The 25,206-nt window shown below is 43.2% G+C and overlaps 1 protein-coding gene and 1 long non-coding RNA gene across 5 annotated transcripts in view; one reads left to right on the top strand and one right to left on the bottom strand.

Annotated features, from left to right (window-relative positions):
• Positions 1 to 25,206, bottom strand: part of METTL24 (methyltransferase like 24) — a 151,855-nt gene that overhangs the window by 118,574 nt on the left and 8,075 nt on the right. For 3 of the 4 annotated variants that reach the window (XM_067702355.1, XM_067702354.1, XM_067702352.1), the window contains exon 2: positions 1,781 to 1,897. In XM_067702355.1, the coding sequence (XP_067558456.1) occupies positions 1,781 to 1,897 (117 nt within the window). The remainder of the gene's footprint in view (positions 1 to 1,780; positions 1,898 to 25,206) is intronic. The other variant, XM_067702353.1, reaches the window with a different exon arrangement.
• Positions 3,146 to 7,111, top strand: LOC137205007 (uncharacterized). The gene is made up of 2 exons (XR_010933953.1): positions 3,146 to 3,285; positions 6,856 to 7,111. It is a non-coding gene; the product is annotated as an uncharacterized lncRNA (long non-coding RNA).

Below are 25,206 nucleotides of genomic sequence, written 5' to 3'. Positions count from 1 at the left end.
AGATCAGAACAGCCAGAGCCAAACAAGCAAAATAACTTGCCCAGGGTCACAACATTGAACTACATCACAGGATGCTTTTTTTAAAGAATTTTTTCCCTCTCAGCCCATAACTCATGGGAAAACTCCAAGAGGGGCTTGAAACAACACTTTCATGCCTCAAGAGCTTCTTCTAAGTTAACATGCCTTTTATAAGTTACAGAACATTAACCTAAAATACATATAAAATAGAATTTAGAGGCTTTCATGTGGTCAATTTATACTGGGGGGTGAAGCTCACAATTCTCAAATTCAACTCATAAATTTAACACCTCTCATTTTTCTCTAGGGCTTTTAAGGGCTTCTTATAGTCATAGTTAAGAGATCCAGCTTCTTATTCTTCGTGTAAAACCAAACTATAAAATTAAAATTTCAGTATTTTAATTGTCTGTGAGTCCACCAAATTAATTTGCAGCAGCAAAATAAGATGAAATTATGTAAAGCACAGGGACCAATTTATCATCCCATTACTCATGATGAATTCAACAAGCTTTTACTTCCATGTCTAGGTGACAAATATTAAAATTCCTGGTTGTCTGACTGCATCATATGAGAAATGGGACTTTCTTTTACCCCTAAACTAGCCTTCTAAAATTCCAGAAATATATGCTCTCCCATGGATGAAAAACGGGCTCGGCCGCCAGTGAGGTTTGGAAGGGGAAGTGGGTTGCCAAGAGCGAGTGGGCCAAAGGGAGATCAAAAGACCCAGGGACCCAGGGACCCCCAGTGCCATACCAGCTCCATAGTGCAGCCTCCTCAGCTGCAGCTTCACAGGCAGTCTGAGTTTCTAATTTACTAGCACCTCTCAGTTCAGAGCGAAGTTTCCCTCGGGCCTTGATTTTCTTTTCTGTCTCTCTTTCCTCAAGATCAGGCTACTTGAGAATGGAACCTCCTGATTAATGTGTCAAGAGCCATAGACTCTCCTTAAGGGAGGGTCTCTGCCTGCTCGGGTCGCCCGGGCAGGAGCTGCCACAATGTGTTAAGTCACTAATGAAGGCCAGTGCTCAGTAATGATTTAAAGTGCCTTAAGAACAGAGAGTCTTCGGATTCAGTAGCTTCTCTTCCTGCTGCCTGCAAAGCCTCCTTTACTCTCTGGCCTAACGCATCCCTGTCTGCCAAGCTTCTGTGGCAGAAAAGCGAAAAGGCAGACTTCTCCAAATACAAAATGGAATTTGAACCTCCAGATGATGGTTTTGGTTTGTGACACACTGGACTGCCTACTCATGGGCACGAATCTGTCGCTTCACATGGTTTTCCAAAACAATTTTCTAAAGTGGATCTTTAAAACACATCGGGATGAATCATTAAAACATCTCAGGGTGACGATACTCCTGGAAGGGATAAGATGCCGAAGCAGATGGAAGGCATCTATTATATGCCTCTAAGTGAGTGAATATATTTAAGCAGCTAGGCATCAGAAACTCTATCAAGTCCCTATCAGGAGGCACTGAGAAACTCCCCAGCCTTGTTTAAAAGGGAGTAATTAGTGGGACTTCCCTGGTGGTCCAATGGTTAAGAATCCGCCTTCCAATGCAGGGGACTCGGGTCCAACCCCTGGTTGGGGAACTAAGATCCCACATGCCATGGGGCAACTAAGCCCGTGCGCCACAACTACAGAGCCCATGCACCACAACTAGAGAGAAGCCTGTGCACCACAACTAAGACCCGACGCAGCCAAAAATAAATAAATAAATAAAAATTTTAAGGGGGCAATTAGCGTCTTTTACAGAGTCTCCATACCCACTTGTGCCTGAAACACAACCTGAATGGTGCTGATGTATCTCAGGAACCTCAAGGCTTCTTCATCCAGGGACCGAGCAGGGCCTGCCCAAGGCTGGAGGTCTATATGCCACCGGGGACCCTGTAAGGAGAAAACATAGGTCAGTGTGTAAGGTATCAGGAGCTTGGGATGGGGGTGGGCAGGATGCAGAGCATCAGGGAGGCAAGACTACTAGCCGCCTGCAAAACAAACACGGCTGCACTTTGCGGCAGGGAGTTGGTTCGGAGCTGCTATAGGTAAGGCCACATCAATCACAGGGAGACAAATGAGGCCTGAGAAAGCCCGGCTACCAGATTAAGCAAGAGACTGCAAAAGCTAGAGAGGATGTCTGTTTCGAGCTTCTGATCAAAGGCAAACTCCACTCGACCCCGTCAGGCTCTCTCAGCTGCGGCTTTGTATTACCCGGAGCCGCTCCCCGTTGTGGAGAAAACCTCCCCTGCCTACTATGGTTTCCAAGGCTTAGAGCTTCAGAAATAGGTGCCTCCTAGGGGCCAGTTTTGTTGTCATGGTCCCATAATGCCTGAATCCTCAGGGCGCTTGGGCACCTTCCCCCCGAGCAAGCGGGGGGCGGCACCCAGAGTTCTAGACCTCAGTGCACCTGTCATCTGGACCATGCACCTGCCAACAGTCCCTGGAGCTGGCACTACCACGGCTGGCAAGGGTGGCCTTCTAGCACTGTGAGACAACCTCCAGCTTTCAGCTGAGGACATGAGGAGCTCCAGGAGCAGGGGGATCAGAACCCTAAGCCCCCTTTTACAGCAAGGGTAGAGTGGATGAAGGGTTGGAGGAAAGTAGTGGTGATCTAGAAGAATAAAAAATGGGGACCCCTCCAATCAAAAGGAAGCACTAGTCATAAAATCCTTGCTAGAGCTCAAGTTCCCCGCCTACAGCTGTCACCACCTGGAAACCTCTGGAGGCTCACTGTGATCCCAAAGGCAGAGTACTGCCCAGAGTGTATGATGCGGAAGGGCAGGGGCCTGGGCAGGGAGAAGCCCCAGCAGCTGGCAGGGTGAACATCTAGCGTCAGGAAAGACTCTGGGGGTCTGGGCACAGGGGTTCCTGCAGAGTGGTTAAGATGGGCCCCTAAACCCCATTTTAAGGTGAGGAAAGGGGCAGGGGAGGGTTCTGGGGACAATATAAAGGGACTGTTCATGTACACACATTGTTCTCCAGTCAGGTATTGCAATGGTCTGAACGTCTGTCTCCCACCCCAAATTCCTATGTTGAAATCCTAATGCCCAGTGTGATGATGTTAGGGGGTAGGACTTTGGGGAGGTGCTCATGTCATGAGGGTGGAGCCTTCATGAATGGAATTAGTGCTGTTTTAAAAGAGACTCCTCATAGCTCCCTAGGCCCTAACACCATGCGAGGACACAGAGAGAAGTCAGCCATCTGCAGCCCAGAAGAGGGCCCTCACCAGAACCCAACCACGCTGGCACACCAATCTTGAACGTCCAGCCTCCAGAACTGTGAGCAATAAATTTCTGTTGTTTGTAAGCCAGCCAGTCTGTGGTATTTTGTTATGGCAGCCAGAATAGCCTAAGACAGGTATTATGGCAAGAACTGTCTGTCACCCACAAAGAAATATCGAAACAGGCTAGCCCTGAGGCACTTTAGTACATTTATGGTTTTTTTGCCCCTAAATGGGGTGGCCTAGGTTACTTGAGGTTAAACGGAAAGCAAGGAAGAGCGGGGGGCAAGCAGGTTAGTCAGTGTGGAGCCAAGTGTGTGGGCTTGGGGAAGAAGAGTACACTCTGGCACGAGGGTCAGAGATAAATGCAGACACTCTGTACGTGGTAAGGCGTTATTCCAGGTTAGGCATTATGAGACTCATATCACTGCACCAAGTCCCGAGAACCCACAGTCTTATTGGCTAGTCAGGTCTGCACTGCCTTACGGTGGCGGAGACCCCTGCAGTCCTCTGGACTGAAAAAACCCTCACTGATTTCCCACAGGCTGTCTTTTCCTCAGGAATCCTTAAGGCAGGGACAGTTTCATGGGCACGCAACCTGCACAGTCTTAGAAGGGCTTGTGCTCGGCTCAGTGCTGACACCCTTAATAATTTTTTAACAAGAGCCTCCACATTCTTATTCTGTGCTGAGCCCTGCAAATTATGTAGTCAGTCTGCCCTGAGGGGCACCTTTTTTTGGGAAACAGGCTTTTCGTATAGCTGTTCCTGTTCTGTGAAGGTTGAGTAGGCAAAGAGACTCCAGTCAGAGAGCCTGAGAACATTAAGTAATGTATCTTCCCAGTTAATGGCTCCCACCCCCTATTTCTTTGTTCCTTCTCTAAATTAGCTGTTGACTAGCATTCAGTCAAACAATACTTATTGAGCATCAGCCACTCTGTGCCAGGCACTGGTCGGCACACGTGGGAACAACACCTGGAGGCTCCTGGGAGGTGCTCACAGTCTGGTGGGGGAGACAGATACATACAAGATAAGTTTGACAGGGAAATGCTGAAACGTTAGGGAAAGTCATTCTTTCTGGGAAATTACTTAATTATGAAATCATAAATTATAGACACACTTTAGTACAAACACCTCTTAGTTTTGCTTGGTCACACTCCTTTTGCGTCTAATGACAAAGAGTGTCTTCCCAGGTTGCCGCTGCTGTCAGCACAGCAACACAATGCTGCATGCAAGCTTTTCCAGCCCTGGGGTTTAAAACTCCCCACATGATTGTCATGGAACCCTGACAAGTACGCTGGCACCTGGCCCAGGAGCGTCTTGATGAAAATGATAAAGTTCCCACATTATGGTTTTCCTCTAAATCAGGGATCTGTAAACTTTTTCTGTAAGAGGTCAAACAGCAAATATTTTAGGCTTTGCAGGCCATACAGTTTCTGTTGCAATTCCTCACCGCCTGTTGTAGCTCAAAGACAGTAAGTAAACAAATGGTCAGGACTGTGTTCCAATAAAACTCCATTTACAAAAACAGCCAGCAGGCTGGATTAGGCCTGCAAGGCTGTAGTTTGCTGACCCCTGCTCTACTTGATTCTCATTTGGTTGTAGACCAGCCTAGAGGAGAGTGTTTACTTGAAATAATGCAAGAGACACAGATTATGATATCTAGGTTACAAACAACTTTGTCATCTGGGTGACTGGGGAAATATCGGCCAGGTCCCAGCAGGATACAGTGGGAAGAATTTAATAGAGAGACTATTTATAATACGAAGGTGTAGGCAGAGTTTAGGAAACAAATAAGGAGTAATGCAATACCTGTGGCTGGTAGCACCAGGGAGCCCTTACAAACCCTGAGCCTGAAGGAGCAAGGAGGGGGAGGAATCTGTGGAACCCAGAGAGGGAAACTGCACGGAGAAGGTGTTGCATAGAAGAACACAGCCAATCCCATCACATCCAGCCCTATTACATACCCACCCTAACTGTCAAATCGAAGGGGAAGCTAGAGAAGAGGGAGGCTGTGGTGGGCCCACAGGTCAGCCTAGGGGGTGCAGAGCAGGAGGAGCAGGATGGAGAGTGGCTCTAGACAGGCAAGTGGAAGGCCTCCTGCACAGCATCTCTGGAAAGAGGCACTGAGACTTGACCAGGGAGTCATTCATTCATTCAGTGGCCATTTGTGCCTCGTGCCAGGCTCTGGGTTACAATTTAATATAGGACAGAGCTGTGTACACCAATAAATGCAATGAAGTTCTGCAAGAGCTTTGACTGAAATCTCTACAGGGCACAATGGGGTCACGGAGAGAAGTACCCAAGTACCACTCCAAAATAAATGCTAGAGAATCCAAATGTAGATTATAGGAAGCAGTCTCCAATGTGAGAAGTCCAAAACTCTCATTAAGGAGACAACTTAAAAACAGTAGAAGCACTTAACCTGGGCTAACACACGAAAGGAATGTCACAGATCAATAACAGTGAATCCATACGTGACTCAACATGACAAAACTATATAATTATCTTAAGAATCCACAAGCAGTATCCATCTTGCTACCTGATATTTCTCAGTTTCACTGAGCATTGACCACGACAAAGCTAAACGCGACAGCTGGAATGGTGAATAACGTAAGTTGAGGGGCCTCAGGTGGGGATATAATAGAAATACACAGCAGACAGATGCCCTCAGAAGTGCTCTGGCTTAATGCTTTGGTTGAGCTGTTTAAAAAACATTTCACATAAAGTAATGTTCTCATCGGCATCAGTGTGACAGCAGTTTGTGATTATTTCCCCAAGGAAAGCACTAGCTTTTATCATCTCTTTCAATTATCACTTGTCTTGATTCTCTAGTGCACACATCAATATTTGCCCTTCAAAGATCCCACAAACAGAATTCTCTGAGCACCTTAAAATACCCATGGTTGGTGTTTACTAGTACAAGGCAAAAAAACCCATCTTTTTCTTTTAAAAAGATTTTATCATTATGATTTTACCCTCAAACAGTTCTCTAAAATGCCAGCGTCCACTATTAGCCATGTGGTCCAAATATCAAGTGGCCAGGGCAAGGCTACCCCCCTCACTCCCAGGAGGTGGGAAGGTAGATTCCCAGTCCCTTCTGTCACCCCCACTTCCTCTTCAGGTGGGTAAAGGAGCAGCTTAAGCAGAAGGTGGTGGAGGTACAGTCACTGGGGTCATTGGGGGCTGGTCTGTCTGTCCCTGGCAGGCTGGAGCTGAAACGTCAAATGGAGCATACACAATGCGTTGCCACAGAGAAGCGGCCAGGCTCCTGAGCCCCTGCAGGGGCGGTGGGCAGGGGCGGGAGGCGTTGTCCAATTCCTTTGCAATCTGTGGTCCGGCCCCTACCTAAACCACCAGGCCAGTCGTTCAAAGGAGCCCCTCCCACAACAAAGACAGCCATCCCAGAAAAGGCAGGGTCCCAGGTTTCTGAGGAAAGGCAGCAGCCCCCACCCCTTTTCATCTGTGAAGGATTCATCCTGCACTTCCTCCAGGAAACATGCGTTGCAAAGTGAACTGGTTTCTAACGAGGGGAAATGTTTTGATTATACAGAAAAAAATTCCAAAAATTAACACTAAGCAAAGGATTCTATACACAACTAACTCATGTTGTTTGGGGGTTATTTTGCAGACATCTGAGCATCTCTTCCCAAAGGGTAAAAAGTGATCGCTGAGTCAGCCCAAGTTGGTGCACAGAGATGATGGATCTGGCTCTAAAGACCGCAGCAAGCACAGCCGTGCGGCTTCCACATATTTTTATAATTTATGACTTCAGCATCAAATTTGTTTCTTGAAAAAAGAAAATGATTCTTTCAAGCCAGAGAAACTGAATTCCAAGATTTTACTAATAAAAGATAATGCAAAAAATAAAGCAATCTTTTAAAATACTCTTTTGCCTACCAGCCTATATGTATGCATATAATAGAAATATATTAACTCAAGACCACAAGCCCCAAGCAAAACTGGTTGCATTAAAAAATATGTATATACATATGTACATATATATATACACACACATATAAAAGCAGAGCCACCCATGACCTGAAAAGAGAATCATCGATTCTGCCTTGTGCAAAAGCTTTCTTTGCCTTGAAATTTGGAACAGCAGCTTCCTTCTTCAGAGGCCGTTTTCCCCACACCCATGAATGACCTCATGCAGGCCACACAGAAATTGTCCAATTAGCAACAGTTCCACCATCAGTTGTACAAGCAAGTTTTGTACATGCATGTTTTTTACTTTCTTTTAAAATAAGAACCAACGAAGAAGTCTAATGGTCCCACTCCTCTGTGTTTCAACGCTACAGTTCTTTGGGGATGAAATTGTATGATAAGTGATTTAAATAATCAGTTTCTTTATTGTGATGGATAATTGGTAGAGTGTCTGGGATATTTTTACGATGTTTCAATACTCTCAAATGCGCATTCCCACAGCTACTAAGCTCTTGAATGGTTTTAGAACCAGCAATTTTCTGCTGGGAGAGACGGCTAACAATTGATTTTCTGTGCTGTGGTTGTGCCTGTGGAAAAGAACAAGGTTGTGAGTCCTTGACTCAAACTAAACAATACGCTGAGCCTGTGTGATGAGTTGATTTTGGGAAGCCTAAGCTTTCTAGAGAAAAAAAAACAAACTCAAAACAAGCAAAATCTATTTATTTGGCAATTCTGCTGCAATTCTGTGCTAATTAAGAACATCTGTCAGTAGGCAGGAAACAATGATTGAAGGAAATTGTTTGCTCCTTTTTAGAAGGAGAAGGGGGGCTGCGGGAGTTGTTGGGGGAGGCGGAGGCACAAAATGGTACCTGGGCAGAGCATGAATCTAGGTAAGCACCACCACTGTCTTTCTGGAATGCCCTGAGATAACCACAGTTTCTAGGACTTCGCTCGAGTGGGATTAGGGGCTCCCAGAGTCTGTGGGTGGCAGCTCACATGTCTCTCCCCACCAGTCTCATGTAACAGGACTTTCTCTCAGAATCAGTCCTGCTTTGGAAAGAGCAGGGGTCAGTTACACACTTTATGGTAACATTTAAAATTCAGGTACCCCATGCAAAAATTTCATTAAAAAAATTATCTCAGTTTCAGTTCTGGGTAACATGGATAAGCACGCCCGCACCCTGTGTCTGGCACTGAATACGGCAATAAAACCTGGACAGAATGCAGAGGGCAGCCATCTGAGGAATCTGAAAAGTAAATACTGGCAGGCAGATTGAAGGCCAGAACTCAAAAGTACCAGGAACCAGCAGTGAGGTCACCACTGTTTTTCTCCTGGTATCCCCCTCAAGCCCCAACTCAGGCAGCCGCACACTGGATGTGGACATCATTGCAGACCGAGAGCTCCAGGAGAAGCCCTCAAGGGCTCAAGGAGGGAAGGGGTCTCCTAATGCTCAGAGAAAGCAGGGGGCTTCCCCATTTCCCTCTCTCATTGCATTTCTTTTCCTTCATTCTAGCATCCCAACTCCCAGGCAATCCCACTGCAGTGGTGGAAGCCACAGCAGGAGTCCGCAAGCACCTAAAACTCTGAGGAAAGGGAAGTTTCTTCTCTGATCTGAGGTTGTGGCCCCAAACCCTGCTGAGTATTTTCTCTCTTCTCGGGCAGCTTGGCCTTGGACGTGGACATAGTCATGGGAAGGGTGCCATAAAACACAAGCAGAGCAAAGAGTAACTAAAGTCTAGCCTTTCCAGCCAGAGGTGCAGAAATGCAGGGAGCTAGATAATACGGTCAACCCTCGGTATCTGTGGATGCGGAACACTGGGGATACTGAGGGCCGAACGTACTATGCCATTGTATAAGAGACTTGAGCATCCACAGATTTTGGTATCAGTGCACGTGCTAAAAACAATCCCCTCCCCACCCCAGATACCTAGATACTTGCATCTGCACGTGCATCTGAACCATTAGCGTATCAAAAACTTTGAGAACCAAGCTAACAGACAGACTTCCACCAGGTGCCAGACTGGCCGCTGGTGTCATGCATGTGGGACAGATCTGAAGAACACTGCAAAGATTTTGAAAACAGAACTGATACTGAAACCATAATCCATAGAAGGCTGGCTGGAACTTAAGACCTGAACCCAACCAGGTCAAGTGCCTGTAGAAACAAATATATGGACATTATCTATAGTATTTAAACATGACTCAAGAGTCTCACGATATTACATACAAAATACCCAGGATATAACCCCAAACTACTCAGCATATGAAGAATCAGGAAAATCCCAATTGGTGTGGGGAAAAGACAATCAACATATGCCAATGACATGACACAGATACTGGAATTATTTGACAAAAACTTAAAAGCAACTATTACAGAAATACTCCAGGAAGTAATAGTGTACACTCTTGAAACCAACAGAAACATAGAAAGTCTCAGCAAAGAAATAGGATATATAAAGAGCCAAATGGACATTTCAGACCTGAAAAATACAATAAACAGATGGACTCAATAGCAGAATGAATATAACACAAAAAAGAGTCAGTGAACTTGAAGATAGATCAATAGAGAGTATCCAATCTGAACAACAGAGAGAAAACATTATTTGAAAAAGAAATGAGGGCTTCCCTGGTGGCACAGTGGTTAAGAATCCGCCTGCCAACGCAGGGACACGGGTTCGAGCCCTGGTCCGGGAAGATGCCACACCACAACTAACCCCGTGCGCCACAACTACTGAGCCTGTGCTCTAGAGCCCGCGCACCACAACTCCTGAAGCCCGTGCGCCTACAGCCCATGCTCCACAACAAGAGAAGACACCGCAATGAGAAGCCTGCACACCACAAGGAAGAGTAGCCCCCGCTCACCACAACTAGAGAAAGCCCGCACGCAGCAATGAAGACCCAATGCAGCCAAAAACAAAATAAATAAATAAATTTATTTTTTAAAAAAATGAAAAGAGCCTCAGGGACCTGTGGACAATATCAAGAGATCTAACACTCAGTTACTGGAATCCAAGAGGAGGAAGAGAAAGAATGCAGTGCAGAAAAAAATATTTAAAGGTATAATGGCTAAAAGATTCTCATATTTGACATCAGACATAAACCTAAAGATTCAAGAAGCTCAGCAAACCCCTAACAGAAAGACACAAAGAAATCTATGCCCATACACATCTTAATCAAACTGCTGAAAACTAAAGACACTGACAACAACAAAAAGCTCAGTCTCTTTAATCTTGTGATAGACTTAATAGTGGGCCAGGGTCCAAATGGCTAGATGGGAAAGGCAGAGCCAGCTGAGCTCAAAAGGGCTTCTTACCCTGAGGTCCCCTCCCTGTCAAGGCCCAGTCCCACCTCCCCAAGTCCATGTGCTAAATGTCTTTGGCAGCAGAAAGCACACATACTGAAACCCAAATCCAGAGCACATGGTGAATCCCTTCCCCATCAATCTGCCGCCTCTGCAACATTACACAGAGCGTAGGCTGGGAAGCAAGGGAACCAGAAATCAAGTCAACTCTGACAAGAAAAAATGCACTATCATTCAAGCAGATAACTTTTAGGAAGAAATTTTTTAAATAAAATAAAAAATAAAACGACAAGGAGGAATAAATGCTCAGCTCTGGATTTATTCTCTAAGTAATCCTGGTAAGTTGGAAAGAAATGCCAAACTAATTTGAGTTGGGTTTTGTTCTTAAACTGACATCTTTAAATTCACTGTGTTTTCTGTGTGTGGCAAAACAGTTCAAGTCTGGGTGAGATTGAAACACACAAAGGGATGGTGAAGAGAATAAAATATATAATGTATTTTAGGTTTTTATCATTGACAACAGAAAGAGAAGCCAAATTCCTGGAGTAGATCCAGTGAAATGCAGAGGTTTTCATTCATTTTCATGATATAGAAACTATATAACATCTGCATACACAGTAGGCACTCAAATGTCAAATCATGGATCTCACTAGGGTTACACATCAACCATGAAAGGAAGGGAGGAGTTTCATTTGTCTTATGAAAGTAAGATTATACAAGATTGTTTGCCTAAGAAAGCAAAAAGGAATGTAGAAACAGCACTTATCACATTTTTAAGGATTCTCTCTCTCTCTCTCTCTCTGGCACACACACACCCCTCCACACACATGCACACTGTATTCAAAACATATAAGTTACCCAGACTTGGGACTCAGAATCTTAGAAGCTTAACATCATCTGAATCAACATCAATCTGTTATGAGGTCATGGATTTACTTCAGTTTGAAAACTCCAGCCAGTTAGTATCCCCCAAGTTATTTACCAGTTCCCAAAACATGACCCTCTCAAAATGGAAGGTCTGCAGGACCCCTATAAACCCATTTCAAGGATTCTTTTTTTTTCTTTTTAACATCTTTATTGGAGTACAATTGCTTTACAATGGTGTGTTATTTCAAGGATTCTTGAATCCTGAGAAGCTGCCAAAGCCAAAGGAGACATGGAGTTAGCAGAGGGCAGGGAGGACAGGAAAACCACCAGGAGGGAGGGAGAGGAATAGAGAAGGGAAACAAGAAAGTGGGGGGCATGAGAGGAAAAGGGGTTGCTCCCCCAATGCCTGCTCAGCAATCTCCATCCTCCCCACAAGTTCACCTGGGACCCAGGGTTGTACAATAAGTGGTACCCAGGACTCTTTGGTGGCTCTCATGAGCCACATGAGTCCTCAAACCTCATGCCAAACCACAAGTCCCCCCCATGGGTTCCCTCAGTGTGATCCTGAGGCTGCCAGTCACGTCCATGCAGATGCCTCCCTAGCCTCTCAGCCTCCGAACCTCTAAAGAGGCTCTGTGGCACAATGTTGAGCAGAAAGCCTGTCAGTGGCAAGGCTCAGTGCTGCTGAGCAGTTTCACAGGGAAAGTGTTTCAGTTCTACAGTCTAAACAAGACATGATTTTTATTACCAAAAAGAATTAAAATGCGTCATCCAGCATCACCAAGTGCAGGGAGATGGGGATCATGGCAAAAAGAATGCATCCCAGAGGCCACATCTGAGATGCAGAGCTGCAGCATCCAATAGCCACCCCACAGGCTGACAGGGGGAACAGCAGCTGCATGTGGCACAATGCATAGATGGGACACAAAGCCATCCCTGGAAATCAACCAGACACGCTGGATGATGCTTGGGTAGCCTCCTTTGAAAAAGGACGTAGCAAGCAAGACAAGGTGCTCTGCCGTGAGTAGGACAGCCGAGGGTGGGTGGGACAGAAAGAGGAAAATGGGGTTCAGGACCCCAGAAAAACCACACACCACGGTTCAAGGGTATCATCAGTTTCCTGATGAGGCTGTCATATCCCACTGACTATAAGCCATCGGTTGCACACAACTATTTATGTATGTATATGTGTACGTGTGTATGTATGCATATATGTGTTTCTCAGTTTTAAGTGTCTGTTCATTCATTATTAACTGTCACCTTTATATTGTCCATATATACTGTCCATATTGCCACTCTGTGGCCCTTCGGTTCAAACCTCACTGAACCCACAAGAGAAAACAGGTTTTGTGACCTCAGTCCATCCCGCAATTTGTCACCATCCAGCAGAAGCAAAATCCTTCCTGAAAGCCATTAATCAAAGAAAGTGGAGTCATCAGAGCTTAGGATTTATGGGATGTGGGGAAGCTAAGAGGCTACAGGTGACACTGTCAGCCTAGTTAGAAATGGGATCTAGGACACAGGCTCAAAGGTGGATAAAGGTACAGATGATAACATTGCCTATACTTTCACTTCCCCCTCCTCCACCTCTGGCAACCATCCATCTACATTGTATCTCTGGAGCTTTACCCATTCTGGACATTTCACATAAATGGAATCATACAATGTAAAAAAAAAAAAAATTCTGTTAAATCAAAAGAAAAAATTTAGAGATTCTGAAGGTAAAAAAAATTAACAATTGTTTTGATAGAAGGGTAAGCTGGGACAAAGTGAGAGAGTGGCACTGACATATATACACTACCAAATGTGAAATAGCTAGCTAGTGGGAAGCAGCCGCATAGCACAGGGAGATCAGCTCGGTGCTTTGTGACCACCTAGAGGGGTGGGATAGGGAGAGTGGGAAGGAGACGCAAGAGGGAGGGGATATAAAAAAAATTTTTTTAATTAACATTTGTTTTGATAGATTAAAAGGTTAATTAATATTTATATACTGGTTATAAAATTTAAGTTAAATCTGTACATCTTCTATATCTTGAAATCAGTTAGCTTTTATCCAAATCTATTTGTTAACAAGAGCACAGAGCTTTTCTATAAAATTGAACGTTTTTTTTCATAATTCTAAAGATTGTTGGCATGTAACCTTGAAACTATAAATATTTGTTATTGTAAATTTTGTTAAATGCAGAAAAATTAAATGCTCAGGTAAAGGTGAAAACTATGTTTGCCATGGGAGGTTGATTCCACAGAGCCTTGTAGAGATTGACCTTCTGCTCATAACTGCCCTGATCTAGTTCTAATCATTCAATCTGTACAACAATGCTGTGTAGATCCTCTTTTTTTAAATTAATTAATTAATTTATTTATTTTTGGCTGCGTTGGGTCTTTGTTGCTGAGGGTGGGCTTTCTCTAGTTGCGGCGAGAGGGGGCTACTCTTTGTTGTCAGTATTTACTCTACCTGTGTACTCCTGCTGCTACCAGTTTAGTCATATTTTTACCAGGAGTCATTTGATTTGTTCCCAAACCAGTTTATATCAGTTGTACAAGTTACTGAAATTATATAATTTAATTAAAATTTAGGTAAAATGATGAAATTGTGCACAGAAAGAAAACGGGTTCTCTTTTCTATAAAAACCAAGTCGAGAAAAGCTAGGTGCTCTTTTTAAATACTGTTGCGGGTTAGGCATGGGTGAAGTAACTGTAAAAGAGAATAACAAAATCACTAAAATCTAGAGATGTTCGGCACTCAGATTGCTTCACAAGTGTCAAATTCTTGCTCTACTTTAAAGAAACCAAAACTGAAAATGGTGGGTTATGCAGTTCATGGGTTTTTGCAAGAGACCAGAACTCCAGCAGGGGCTCATACTCAGAACAAAAGACTGGCAAAAGAATGCACTTGCATATGTTTTAAGTTAAAATAAGCTGTGTGTATACTTTTGGGGATTCTCTATTTTAACCACCTTCTATGTAACTAACCAATTACTGTGAACTGGTGACTATGGATATGGGCCCACTTGCTAATTATATCGTTTTAGAGATTCCATAAGTGCATAGTTAGAGAGTGCAACGTTACCAATTAGCTTAGATGCTGGACTAACGATGGTGAATAGCTAGAGAAATATAAACATAAAGCAGGACTGTAAACAAGGCAGAAGACTGGAAGAGATGACCCATAACATAATAAACATAAGCTTCTCAAGAGGCTATGAATTTTTCTGCCTTAAAAATTTTTTTTAGCATTCAATATTTTAACAGCATGGAACATGCACTTATTTACAAATGAAAAAACATAAAAATCAATACCAGGGAGGAACCATTGGCTGCTATTCTGAAAACAAAACCTGGCTCTTCTTCAAGGTGTAGCCTGAGACCCCGGAGAGCAGAAGAGGCCATCAGTAGGATTGGTAATACCTCTCAGCACCATATCTCAACACCAGGCCTCACCTGGGCTGGTCCCGACTCTACAGGCTGTTAACCAGGACTCCGAGTTCCACCTTCTGAGGAAGCTCAGCCCAGCCAGCAGTGAGATGATTCCAGCAGACAAAAGCCCATCACACGGGGGCACCCCTCAGTTAGAGACGAACACTAGTTATTGAAACATTTATCCCAACTTTAGGAATCAACCGTCCCAACCATAATGGAACCTGTCTTAACCCAGCACTCACACCTCCCTCAGGGAGGAGGTCTGGGGTATGGGAGGCTGAGGCATTTGTATTCTGAAAACGCCATGAATGATTCTGATCCACTCTCAAAAGAAGAATTTTTGTGAGGCCCATGAACCCCCTGAAATCAACTGTAAACAAATGTGTATGCAAACAGATGTTCAGTATTCTGGAATGCTTATCCATAGCTTTCATCTAATTGTTTTCATCAAATTTTCATAACTCAAAAATTGTGAAGACTCATTGTTCTGAACTTGATTCTAGTCTTCACCTCACTAGTTGTCTACACAATCCTGAGGAAATCTGAGAAGCTGAAGACAAGCATTCCCTGTACAGAGCCTTCCTGTTATATTTCTCTTTTTTGCTCTAATTTTTTTTCCTCCAAACTCCAATCTGTTCCTATTTCTTCACTTCTATTTTTAAATTGAAAATTTTTGGCTTCAAAATAACTATAATCTAAGAACTCCTCCAATAAAAGACACAGAAAATTAAATTTCCAATTTCCCTTACTCCACTTCTCCCACTCTTTTTTTTTTTTTTTTTTTTTTTTGCGGTATGCAGGCCTCTCACTGTTGTGGCCTCTCCCGTTGTGGAGCACAGGCTCCAGACGCGCAGGCTCAGTAGCCATGGCTCACGGGCCTAGCCGCTCCGCGGCATGTGGGATCTTCCTGGACCGGGCACGAACCCCTGTCCCCTGCATCAGCAGGCGGACTCTCAACCACTGCGCCACCAGGGAAGTCCTCTCCCACTCTTGTATGGTTTTGTTACTGAAACTTTTTTTAAAATCTTAAGAGAACTTTTGCTCTGTTCTTCCTATTAGGTTAATGACTTGACCAAACATATGTGCCTTTATTTTAATTATCAGCATCCTGGCTTGCCTATATTTTTAAAATAACAAATTATACATAGAGATAGTACTCATAACAAGGAAGGATACAATGTTGTATGTGTTAAACAGGCTCCGATCTGTGCTGGTGGTTTGCTTTTATAAGTAAGAACATTCTCTGTCCAGGAGGAAGGCCTAGGCACTCAGATTTTCCAAAACAATTCTCTGTATCCAGGGTACCCAAAGAAATTCAAGCACTTCAGTTTCAAAACTCAGTTTCAAAACTCAGGAGCTGTCTGCTCCTGACTGAGGTTAATGTCCTCTAAGTGCACATTAGTTAAATAAGCCATTTTTTACTATTTCTGTACAAAATGAATATTCACTATTCAAAAGAACATGACCTATCATAATTATATAATCAGTTCAAATTTGTTCTTAAGTAATGTAAGGCATGCTTGAAAATTCCAACCTGATAAAATAGCTAAAAGTAAGCTTTAAAATACATTATTTGGGGCTTCCCTGGTGGCGCGGTGGTTGAGAGTCCGCCTGCCGATGCAGGGGACATGGGTTCGTGCCCGGGTCCGGGAAGATTCCACATGCCGCGGAGCAGCTGGGCCCGAGAGCCATGGCCGCTGAGCCTGCGTGTCCGGAGCCTGTGCTCCGCAATGGGAGAGGCCACAACAGTGAGAGGCCCGTGTACCGCAAAAAGAAAAAAAAAAAGTTAAAATACATTATTTGACTTGGAAAATATCTAAGAAGTCTTTGTATCAAACTTAACATCTACAATAGTCAACTATTTTTCTGAGATCCAGACTTCAGCATGGAGGTAGCCATAGTATACAGTAGAAACAATACTAAATGTGACCTCAGCCAACTTGGGTTATAATCTCTATTTACCTTGAACTAATTATTTAAACAGATTCTTTCTTGGTGGGATGGAAATAACAGCCATCTCACTTATAAAGCTACTATGAGAGCCACTTGGGGTAACATCAGAGCAAGCCTTTGGAAGGTGGGGAGAGTTGTATAAAAGCAAGGTATTGGTATAACTGCTGTTCCCTTTAACACAAATGCCCTCCAAAATGTATAAGATGCTCCCTGCACACAAGTCATTATGAATGAGGTGACAAGGGTCCTGTGGGTGAAAGTGAGAAAAAGAAAGAGCCAAGGTAACTGAAGTCCTAAGCAGAAGAACTCACTCCTAGAAGAGGTGCAGTGGGCTGACCCGTGCTCGGCCACCTCTTTTGACAAACCCCTGGTGCTCTGGGTCAGAGCTCTGCACAAAAAAACTGATGCACTAGGAGGCCAGCAAGCTCACAGTGATGGCAGCTTCAGCTTCCCCCTTATCTGGCAAACAGCCGGCTCCTGGATTCCTAATGTACGGCTGCTTGTGTCTGATTCTGCAATGCGTCTGCCACGCCTGGGGAGCTGATGGGAGAGTGAGCACCATGCAGTTCACCAGTAGCCAAGTGACCACTCCTGAGAGGCCAAGCCAGGTACTTCCTAGAGAAGCAAGCATGTGGACTCTGCCCTTCTGTTGAGCACACCCATGCCAATTAGTGAGCACCATCAGGCTGGGGTCCCAGGGCTCTCTCACAGTTAATTTACCTTTATCCAGACAGAGCAAAGCATGTGGTTTCACACCTGCCATTTATTCCATGGGCTTCTGAGAATTTTTTTTAACTGAGATATAATTCACACACCCTAAAATTTACCATTTTTAAGTGAACAATTAAGTGGCTTTTAAACATATACATGGATTAGGCAACCATCACCACTAATTCCATAATATTTTCATCACCGCAAAAAAAAACCATTTCCAGTAGCAGCCATTTCACATTCCCCTCTTCCCCCAGCCCCTTAGCAAACACTAATCTACTCCTGTCTCTATAGATTGGCCTATTCTGGTTATTTCATTAAAATGGAGTGATGCAACATGTGGCCTTTTGTGACTTTTTTCTCTCACTTATCATGTTTTCAAGGTTCATCCACATCATAGCATGTATCAGGACTTCATGCTTTTTATAGGTGAATAATATTCCACCATACAGATATACCACATTTTGTGAATGCATTCATCATTTAATGGAAATCTGGGTTGTTTCCAACTTATGGCTATTATGAATAGTGCTGCTGTAAACATTCATTTATACTATTCAAACAAGTTTTGTGCAAACATGTTTTCAATTCTCTTGGGTATGTTCCTAGGTGTGCCATTTCTAGGCACTCTTGAACCCTAAAGTTCAAGTTAGCACCCTCTATGTAAACTAATTTCCATGGCAGACAGAAGGAAATATAGTTCACCAGGGACCCCAAAAGCCAAAGGAAGTAATGAAGACACGTATGAAGGAAAAAGGAAGTTCTGCATGAAGCAACATATTACTGTTCCCAAAATGTCACTAGTAATATATTTCCCCTATATCACAAAACAGCAGTAGCCACAGCCAGGATGAGGGGACCAGCACTGGACATAAGCTGGCACAATCAACAGGTAATGAGTGCTTACTACATACATCCAAGGCACTGTGCTGAGCACATTATACAGACTGTCTAATAGTAGAGAGGATGTAGGAAACATGATTTTTGTTGTTGTTGTTGCTGTTGGTTTGCGGTATGCGGGCATCTCACTGTTGTGGCCTCTCTCGTTGTGGAGCACAGGCTCCGGACGTGCAGGCTCAGAGGCCATGGCTCACAGGCCCAGCCTCTCCGCGGCATGTGGGATCTTCCTGGACTGGGGCACAAACTCGTGTCCCCTGCATCAGCAGGTGGACTCTCAACCACTGCGCCACCAGGGAAGCCCAGGAAACATGATTTTTTAAAACAAACACTGATTGCAACCAATTCTGCTTTCCTGCCAGAGTGGTATAATTCATCTCTATGCCAGGCCTGGAAGGAGAGGAGAAAACTAAACTGCCTGAGTAAGAAAATGACATGCATTTGGGATTTGTTTGCTGTAAGTTCAAGAGAATAGGATGGGAAGTGATGGTCTGAAGGCTTGAAAAATGGAAGAAAGGGATTGATGTGTAGATAAGAGAAGGCAGGATCGATGGTATAGGAGCCTAAGAAGAAAAGACAGCCAGTAAGAAATTCCCAATGGGCAAGAAATCTTTAATCAATTTTAAGTTGAATTTGTTTGGAACTTCACTGACATCTCTATTACCCTAAGACCTTCACTAATGCCTGCATCATTCTGGGGGATAAAAGAAGTGGGCAGAGCAGAACAGAGAGGAGACAGCAGTGGCCAGAGGTAAAACACTTAGCTAGGAGAGTGATCAGAAAATGTAAGCCCCAGATATTATCAGAACATTGAGGGGAGGAAAGGTACTGGACCTCTCACAGCACACGGCTCAAACCATTTTAAGTATTAAACAAAGAGTGAACCCAGAAGCTGGAAAAAATATGGTCATCTGACTGTCACAATATAATCTCAACAAATCTACATGTGTGTTAGAAAAGGTGGGTAACAGGCAGTAGTAAGCAAACACCAGGATTTAAACCATTTTAACATTCACTGCATGGCAGTGGTCTCAAAACAAAGACCTTGGATAACTATGATGACATTCCCATGAATGGTTACAGAGGACCAAAACATATTCTCAGTATCCCTGTTGGAAGCTAGGACCATTCTTCTCATGTTGAGGATGGCAAAACTCTAGCACAAGAGTCTGGTGGACTCGACTGAGGCAAGTGTAGGTTGCCCTGAGGCTATTTCCACAGCAGGGGTTGGCAAATGTTTTCTGTAAAGAGTCAAATAGTAAATATTTTAGACCTTGCGGAGCCAAGAGGCAAAATCAAGGATATTAAGTAGATTCTTACATAATAAGAGAGAAGATAAATTTCTACATTTTTATTGATAAAATTCAACATATAATAAAAATTGTGCAGAATGTTTTGTAACATAGATATACTATATTACTTTTGGATAGTATTTTGCTTCATTGGGGTTCAAAGTCAGTGTTTCCTAACATCAAGTCAACTGAAAATGTTTATCTTATAAAAACCATTCTTTACTCATGGGCCATACAAAAACAGGTACAGGCTGGATGTGGCTTCAAATCTCTGTAGTATAGTCACTGTTGTCTGAAGCAAAGTCAAGACTGGGAGCTCTGTTCCAAGAGTCTGTGGTGTAAAACCCTGACTGAGAAATTAAGAGATCTGGAGGGGGCTTTAGAAAAGCTCTTGAAAGATCCAAATGTTCCTCAAACACATTGGTCTAGTACCCCAGCGGATTGAAATAACCGTTTTTCAGCCCTATTTACTAAGCACCTGCTTTGTGCTAATGCTATCATAGTCTCTGGGGATAGAGTGGTGAGCAGAACAGATGAGCCCCTACCTTCATAGGAGATGAAACTGCAAACAAGAATTAGAGAAGGAAAAAATATCAGAGAGTGGGAATGCCATAGAGAAAATAAGAGAAGGTATTAGAAGAGCAACTGGGATAGGGAGCTACTTTGGATAAAGTAGTTTAGTAAGGAGTTCCTTTTCCTCGACATTCTTATCAATCTTTGTTTTATCAGACATTTTGCACTGTTCCAATATGACTGGGGGTGAAAATAATCCCACTGTGTTTTGATTTGCTTATTCTGCTTATTGGTAGGATTTATCATCTCTGTGCACTCACACTCTCTCTTTCCATATTATAATTATATTATATTGTTATTTGATAGTTATATATGTGTTATATATGTATGTCTTCCAGGTTCCCTCTTCTGTTAACTCCTAGTTAATGCCCTGTTTGTTTTACTGTTCAGTTGTTTATCTTTTTTCTTATTGTTTTGTTGGGTTTTTTTAAACTTTGAAATATTAATCCTTTATTTGTGCCTCTCCCAGCCTATGACTTGCCTTTTAACTCTGTGGTGTCTTTTGTTTACATGAAGATTTTAATTTTCAGCTGGTAAATGATCTATCTGACGTGAGACTTGGTTGTTAGCTGCCCATTTCATTGGGCAAATTGAAAGAGTCACGGATTGTGAGTTTAAACCTTCATCCCATCCCTTTTAGTTATGTCTTACTCAACATTTATTAATGTCTCTAGCCTCAGCTCCCTCATCTGAAAAATAAGGACAATTCCTACCTTGCAGATTTTTTGTGAGAATTGAGTGAAAGAATACTAGCATTGGGCTTCCCTGGTGGTGCAGTGGTTGAGAGTCCGCCTGCCGATGCAGGGGACACGGGTTCATGCCCCGGTCCGGGAAGATCCCACATGCCGCGGAGAGGCTGGGCCCGTGAGCCATGGCTGCTGAGCCTGCGTGTCTGGAGCCTGTGCTCCGCAACGGGAGAGGCCACAACAGTGAGAGGCCCACGTACCGCAAAAAAATAAATAAATAAAAATAATAAAATGCATACAAAGTACCAAGTAGAATAATACGCACTTAATTATTAGACTAAAATGTGGAAGACAGAACCAGAAAAACAGTTTAGCAATTAGCTCTTTCACCCACAATTACTCCAGTGGCCCCTCCTGAACTAAAGAAGCAGCAGAGTTACAGTAAGCGGCAGTTAATAGGAGATTTGTAAACATTCTTTTGAGTGAAAATTGTATTTTGAAAGCTTGGAAACACATTTTATACAGTCAACCCTAACATGGACGAAAATTATTTAACAGAGCAATGTTGTAAAAGATATTTGTAACTGGATTTAAGAGAAAAAAATCACAAACTTATATGAAAAAGTAAGTCTTAACAATTTTATAATAAATGAGTTACATGAGGAATAAGTTTATAATAAAAATGCTAACAAAAATTTAATATTTACTTTAGCTTTTATTTAAGATTAAAAATATTCCAGCACCTCTGATGGCTCAGGATATTATATATGCTTTAAATTTCAAGAATAATAAAAGAAGTATTAAAAATTCCAATGAATATTGTGCTTTACACCACACAGACACACGTGCCTATACCTTTTTGAGATTCAGGGGCTAGTGTCACAGCCAGCAATACGAGGCTGAACAGAGACAATCTTCATTTACAGGACTATTTCCATAGGCCAGGTGTTTTCACCTACTCACTCTCCTTTAACCTTCATGAGTTAAGTACTACTACATTTTTACAGAGGAGGAAACTAAAGTTCAGACAGGGTATGCCACTTGTCCACATCCAGTAAGTAGGGGAGCAGAATTTAAACTTCTGACCTCAAGTGTAAAATTACGAGCCCATCTTAGAGGTGAGGATGCATCATAATGAAGTGTTTTCATGACATTTGCAAATACAAGTAAATAAGTCTCCTAGGATCTCAAGCGTTACTTGGCTTCTCTATATTCTACCCCAAAAATTGCTGAAAGAAGAGGTCTCCTTCCATATGTGACTGAATCCTTCTGCACTCAATGGGCATGTGTTTTGCTAATTAGGGTTTTTTTTTTTTTTTTTTTTTTTTTTTGCTGTACACGGGCCTCTCGCTGCCGTGACCTCTCCCGTTGCGGAGCACAGACTCCGGATGCGCAGGCCCAGCGGCCATGGCTCACTGGCCCAGCAGCTCCGCAGCATATGGGATCTTCCCAGACCGGGTCACGAACCCGCGTCCCTTGCATCGGCAGGCGGACTCTCAACCACTGCACCACCAGGGAAGCCCTAATTAGGATTTTAAATTGATTTGTTGTGCTGCACTCAAAGTAGATGGAAAATAAACTAAAAATACTGTTGTCATTGTGCGCAATAGCAAACACTATACAACCTGAATACTGCCTCTGATTTGTGGCCAGATTCTGAAAACAAGCTTGGAAGTCTTTCAGCTTGCTCTAACTAAAAATGAGTAAGCGATTGCCATGAAGATGCATTTAAACATGGAGTTTGATTCATCTCACCAGAGGCCTTCGGTTCATTTACACTCATGGCTTTATTTATTCAAATAACTTGCCCTTTTTCTCCACAGAACTGCAGACCATCATCCCATCATTGCTCTGCACAAAGAATCTAACATAAACACGTCAACGAGAATCACTGTACTTAACAAACTCCAGGACATGCCACAGCACTGTTTATAAGATGTAAATCGCGTCTTGTTTTATTTCACTGTTCTGCTAAATTCAGATGTCTGCTTCATTTTAGATCTACATCCCCTGAAAAGAGCCTCGCATGCTTTATTCAATACTGCCAAATGTGCAGATTCAGCGAGGCACTGGAAATGGCAAGCATGAAACATGACCTAGACGATGTCCATTTAGATACGGATGATTGAAGTGTTACCATAGTGTGGTGACCGTAAGTGCTGCTCACCAAACAGTTCCTGTCTCTGACTTCTGAGCACATGGCAGACCCCTGGCCTCCTGCACTGGGTAAGGCCCAGCAAACAGCTCTGGTCATTGGATTGTGAGCAGGAGTGTTATATCTGGCTTCTGGTCAGGGCATTTAACAATGCCACGCAAGACTCTCTAGAGCACTCACTGCTCGGCCGAGGTGACAGGCAATGTTCCAGACTGGGGTCCAGAGAGAGGATGAAGACAGCATAGAGCAGCACCCCACTCCTGCCAACCAGCAATGGATACGCAGCATAAGCAAGACAAACCTTTGTTGGTAAGCGCCCTGAGATTTGAGGGTTGTCTGTGATCACAGCATAAACTGGCCTCCCCTGCCCGATACCCTAGACAAATGGTGCCGTGAAAAAGGGCTTGGTGTTTCTAGTGATAAGTCAGCAGATTTGTATGATTTAGTATCTGGTGCTAAATGTTATTATCTTGTCAGGGAAAGGTCCCTTAGCCCATAGTTCACTTGGACCCCAATCATCATGTTCCAAAATCTGAATTAAATAGAGCAAGCAAAATTGAAGAGGGAAAGCTACAGCTGTAACCTTCCCAACTGCCAACTCTAATTTATTGATCTGCCAAGGTTCTTGGTTGTAAACAACAGAAACCACTCTGGCTAGTTAAGTAGAAAAGGAATTAATTAAAGATTTATTAGCTTACAGAATCTCAAGGGCAGGAGGAACACCACCGTGGACACCAGTGTAGACCGCACTACCGCACCACTGGGCACAGACTCCATGGCTCATTTCACCACCCTAGGCACTGGATGCCTCTGCTAGAACCTGGAGCTCTGTGATCCTTGTGCTGAAGCTTGCTTCTTCAAATCTCTGAAGTACAATCCAAACTCTCACGCGGGTGTATGTGAATGGTAAAGCCCAGGTCACAAGAATGCCCTTTAGGGCCAAGGAAATTTATTTTTTACCTTTTTCTTAGAAAGGTGGAGAATTCCTCAAACACAGGAAGGGAATCCAAAGGTGTGGCCAAAAAAGAATGATAAATACCCATTACACCTTTGGTAATGGGTAATACGGATAACTAACGTACTCAATACTCATTTTAGTCCATAATCAAGTTCCGAGAGCTGTCCTGGTTTCTGCAGCTCTTTCTTCAGTTCTACCCTAGTACCCTTCCGATGAATCCGTTTTTACTAGTTTCAGTTGGGTTCTGTCACTTGCAACCTAGAGAGTCCTGATACAGAAGTAATCATATGTTAAAGAATCCCAAACCAACCAGTTGCAAAAAGGGCTATAAATATTCAGATGCTCTGAAGAATTTTTCAGATCTTTTTTGCAAAGTAACTTTCTGAACTGACAGACAAAAAATCAAAGAACATAAAATTCTAATAACTTTGGTTTGAGAACCCTAATGGGGATCACGGGATGAATACTGATTATATTTACCTTCTCCACAAAAGTCCTCACAAATAACGTTTTACTGGTGGTCCAGTGGTTAAGACTCTGCTTACAATGCAGGGGGCGCCGGTTTGATCCCTGGTTGGGGAACTAAGATCCCACATGCCACGTGGCACGGCCAAAAAAATATATATTGCCTAAGTATAGATCTTGTGTATATATACCAAACTGAATAAAAAATCAGAAGTATGCACAAGGTACCAACTTATTGCTGAGTGCTACTTGGAAGTAAGGCTATCTTTAACAGTTTTAAATAGAGAAACAGTTAACCAATAAAGAAATACACACACACAGAGGCACAGAGGCTAAGCTCCGAGATTATTATTTTTAAAAAAGACCTACACTCTATTTCCAGGTGCTCAGAAAGTCTCTCCTTTCTCTAAAAATGGCTCCCTGCACAGGGACAGGGGCTGCTGGGCTATTTGTGGCCTGTGGTTAGTGCTGGCTGACCCAAGGTGAGTATCTAAGAGACCAAACCCAGGAGTTGAGGGAGGTGAGTCTTACTGTGGTGGACCTGGAGGGAGAAGCCCAAGGAAAGCTGGGAATTCTAGAGTAACCTATTCTTTCTCTCCTCAACAGTATGATCATTTAACTCTTCCTCCAATTCAGTGGTAAATTCCAAAGTTTCTATACATTTATTTAATTCTTTTTTTTTTTTTTTTTTTGCTTAAGCTAGGCCAGAGTCCATCTTTCTTGTTTATAATCAAAAGAATATTGTATTAACTAAGTACACTCCCCTATAATCT

The sequence above is a fragment of the Pseudorca crassidens genome, chromosome 13 (assembly GCF_039906515.1).
Source record: "Pseudorca crassidens isolate mPseCra1 chromosome 13, mPseCra1.hap1, whole genome shotgun sequence".
Classification (NCBI taxonomy): Eukaryota; Metazoa; Chordata; class Mammalia; order Artiodactyla; family Delphinidae; genus Pseudorca; species Pseudorca crassidens.
The sequence above is the reverse complement of the archived record's forward strand: the minus strand, read 5'-3'. Positions and strand labels throughout refer to the sequence as shown.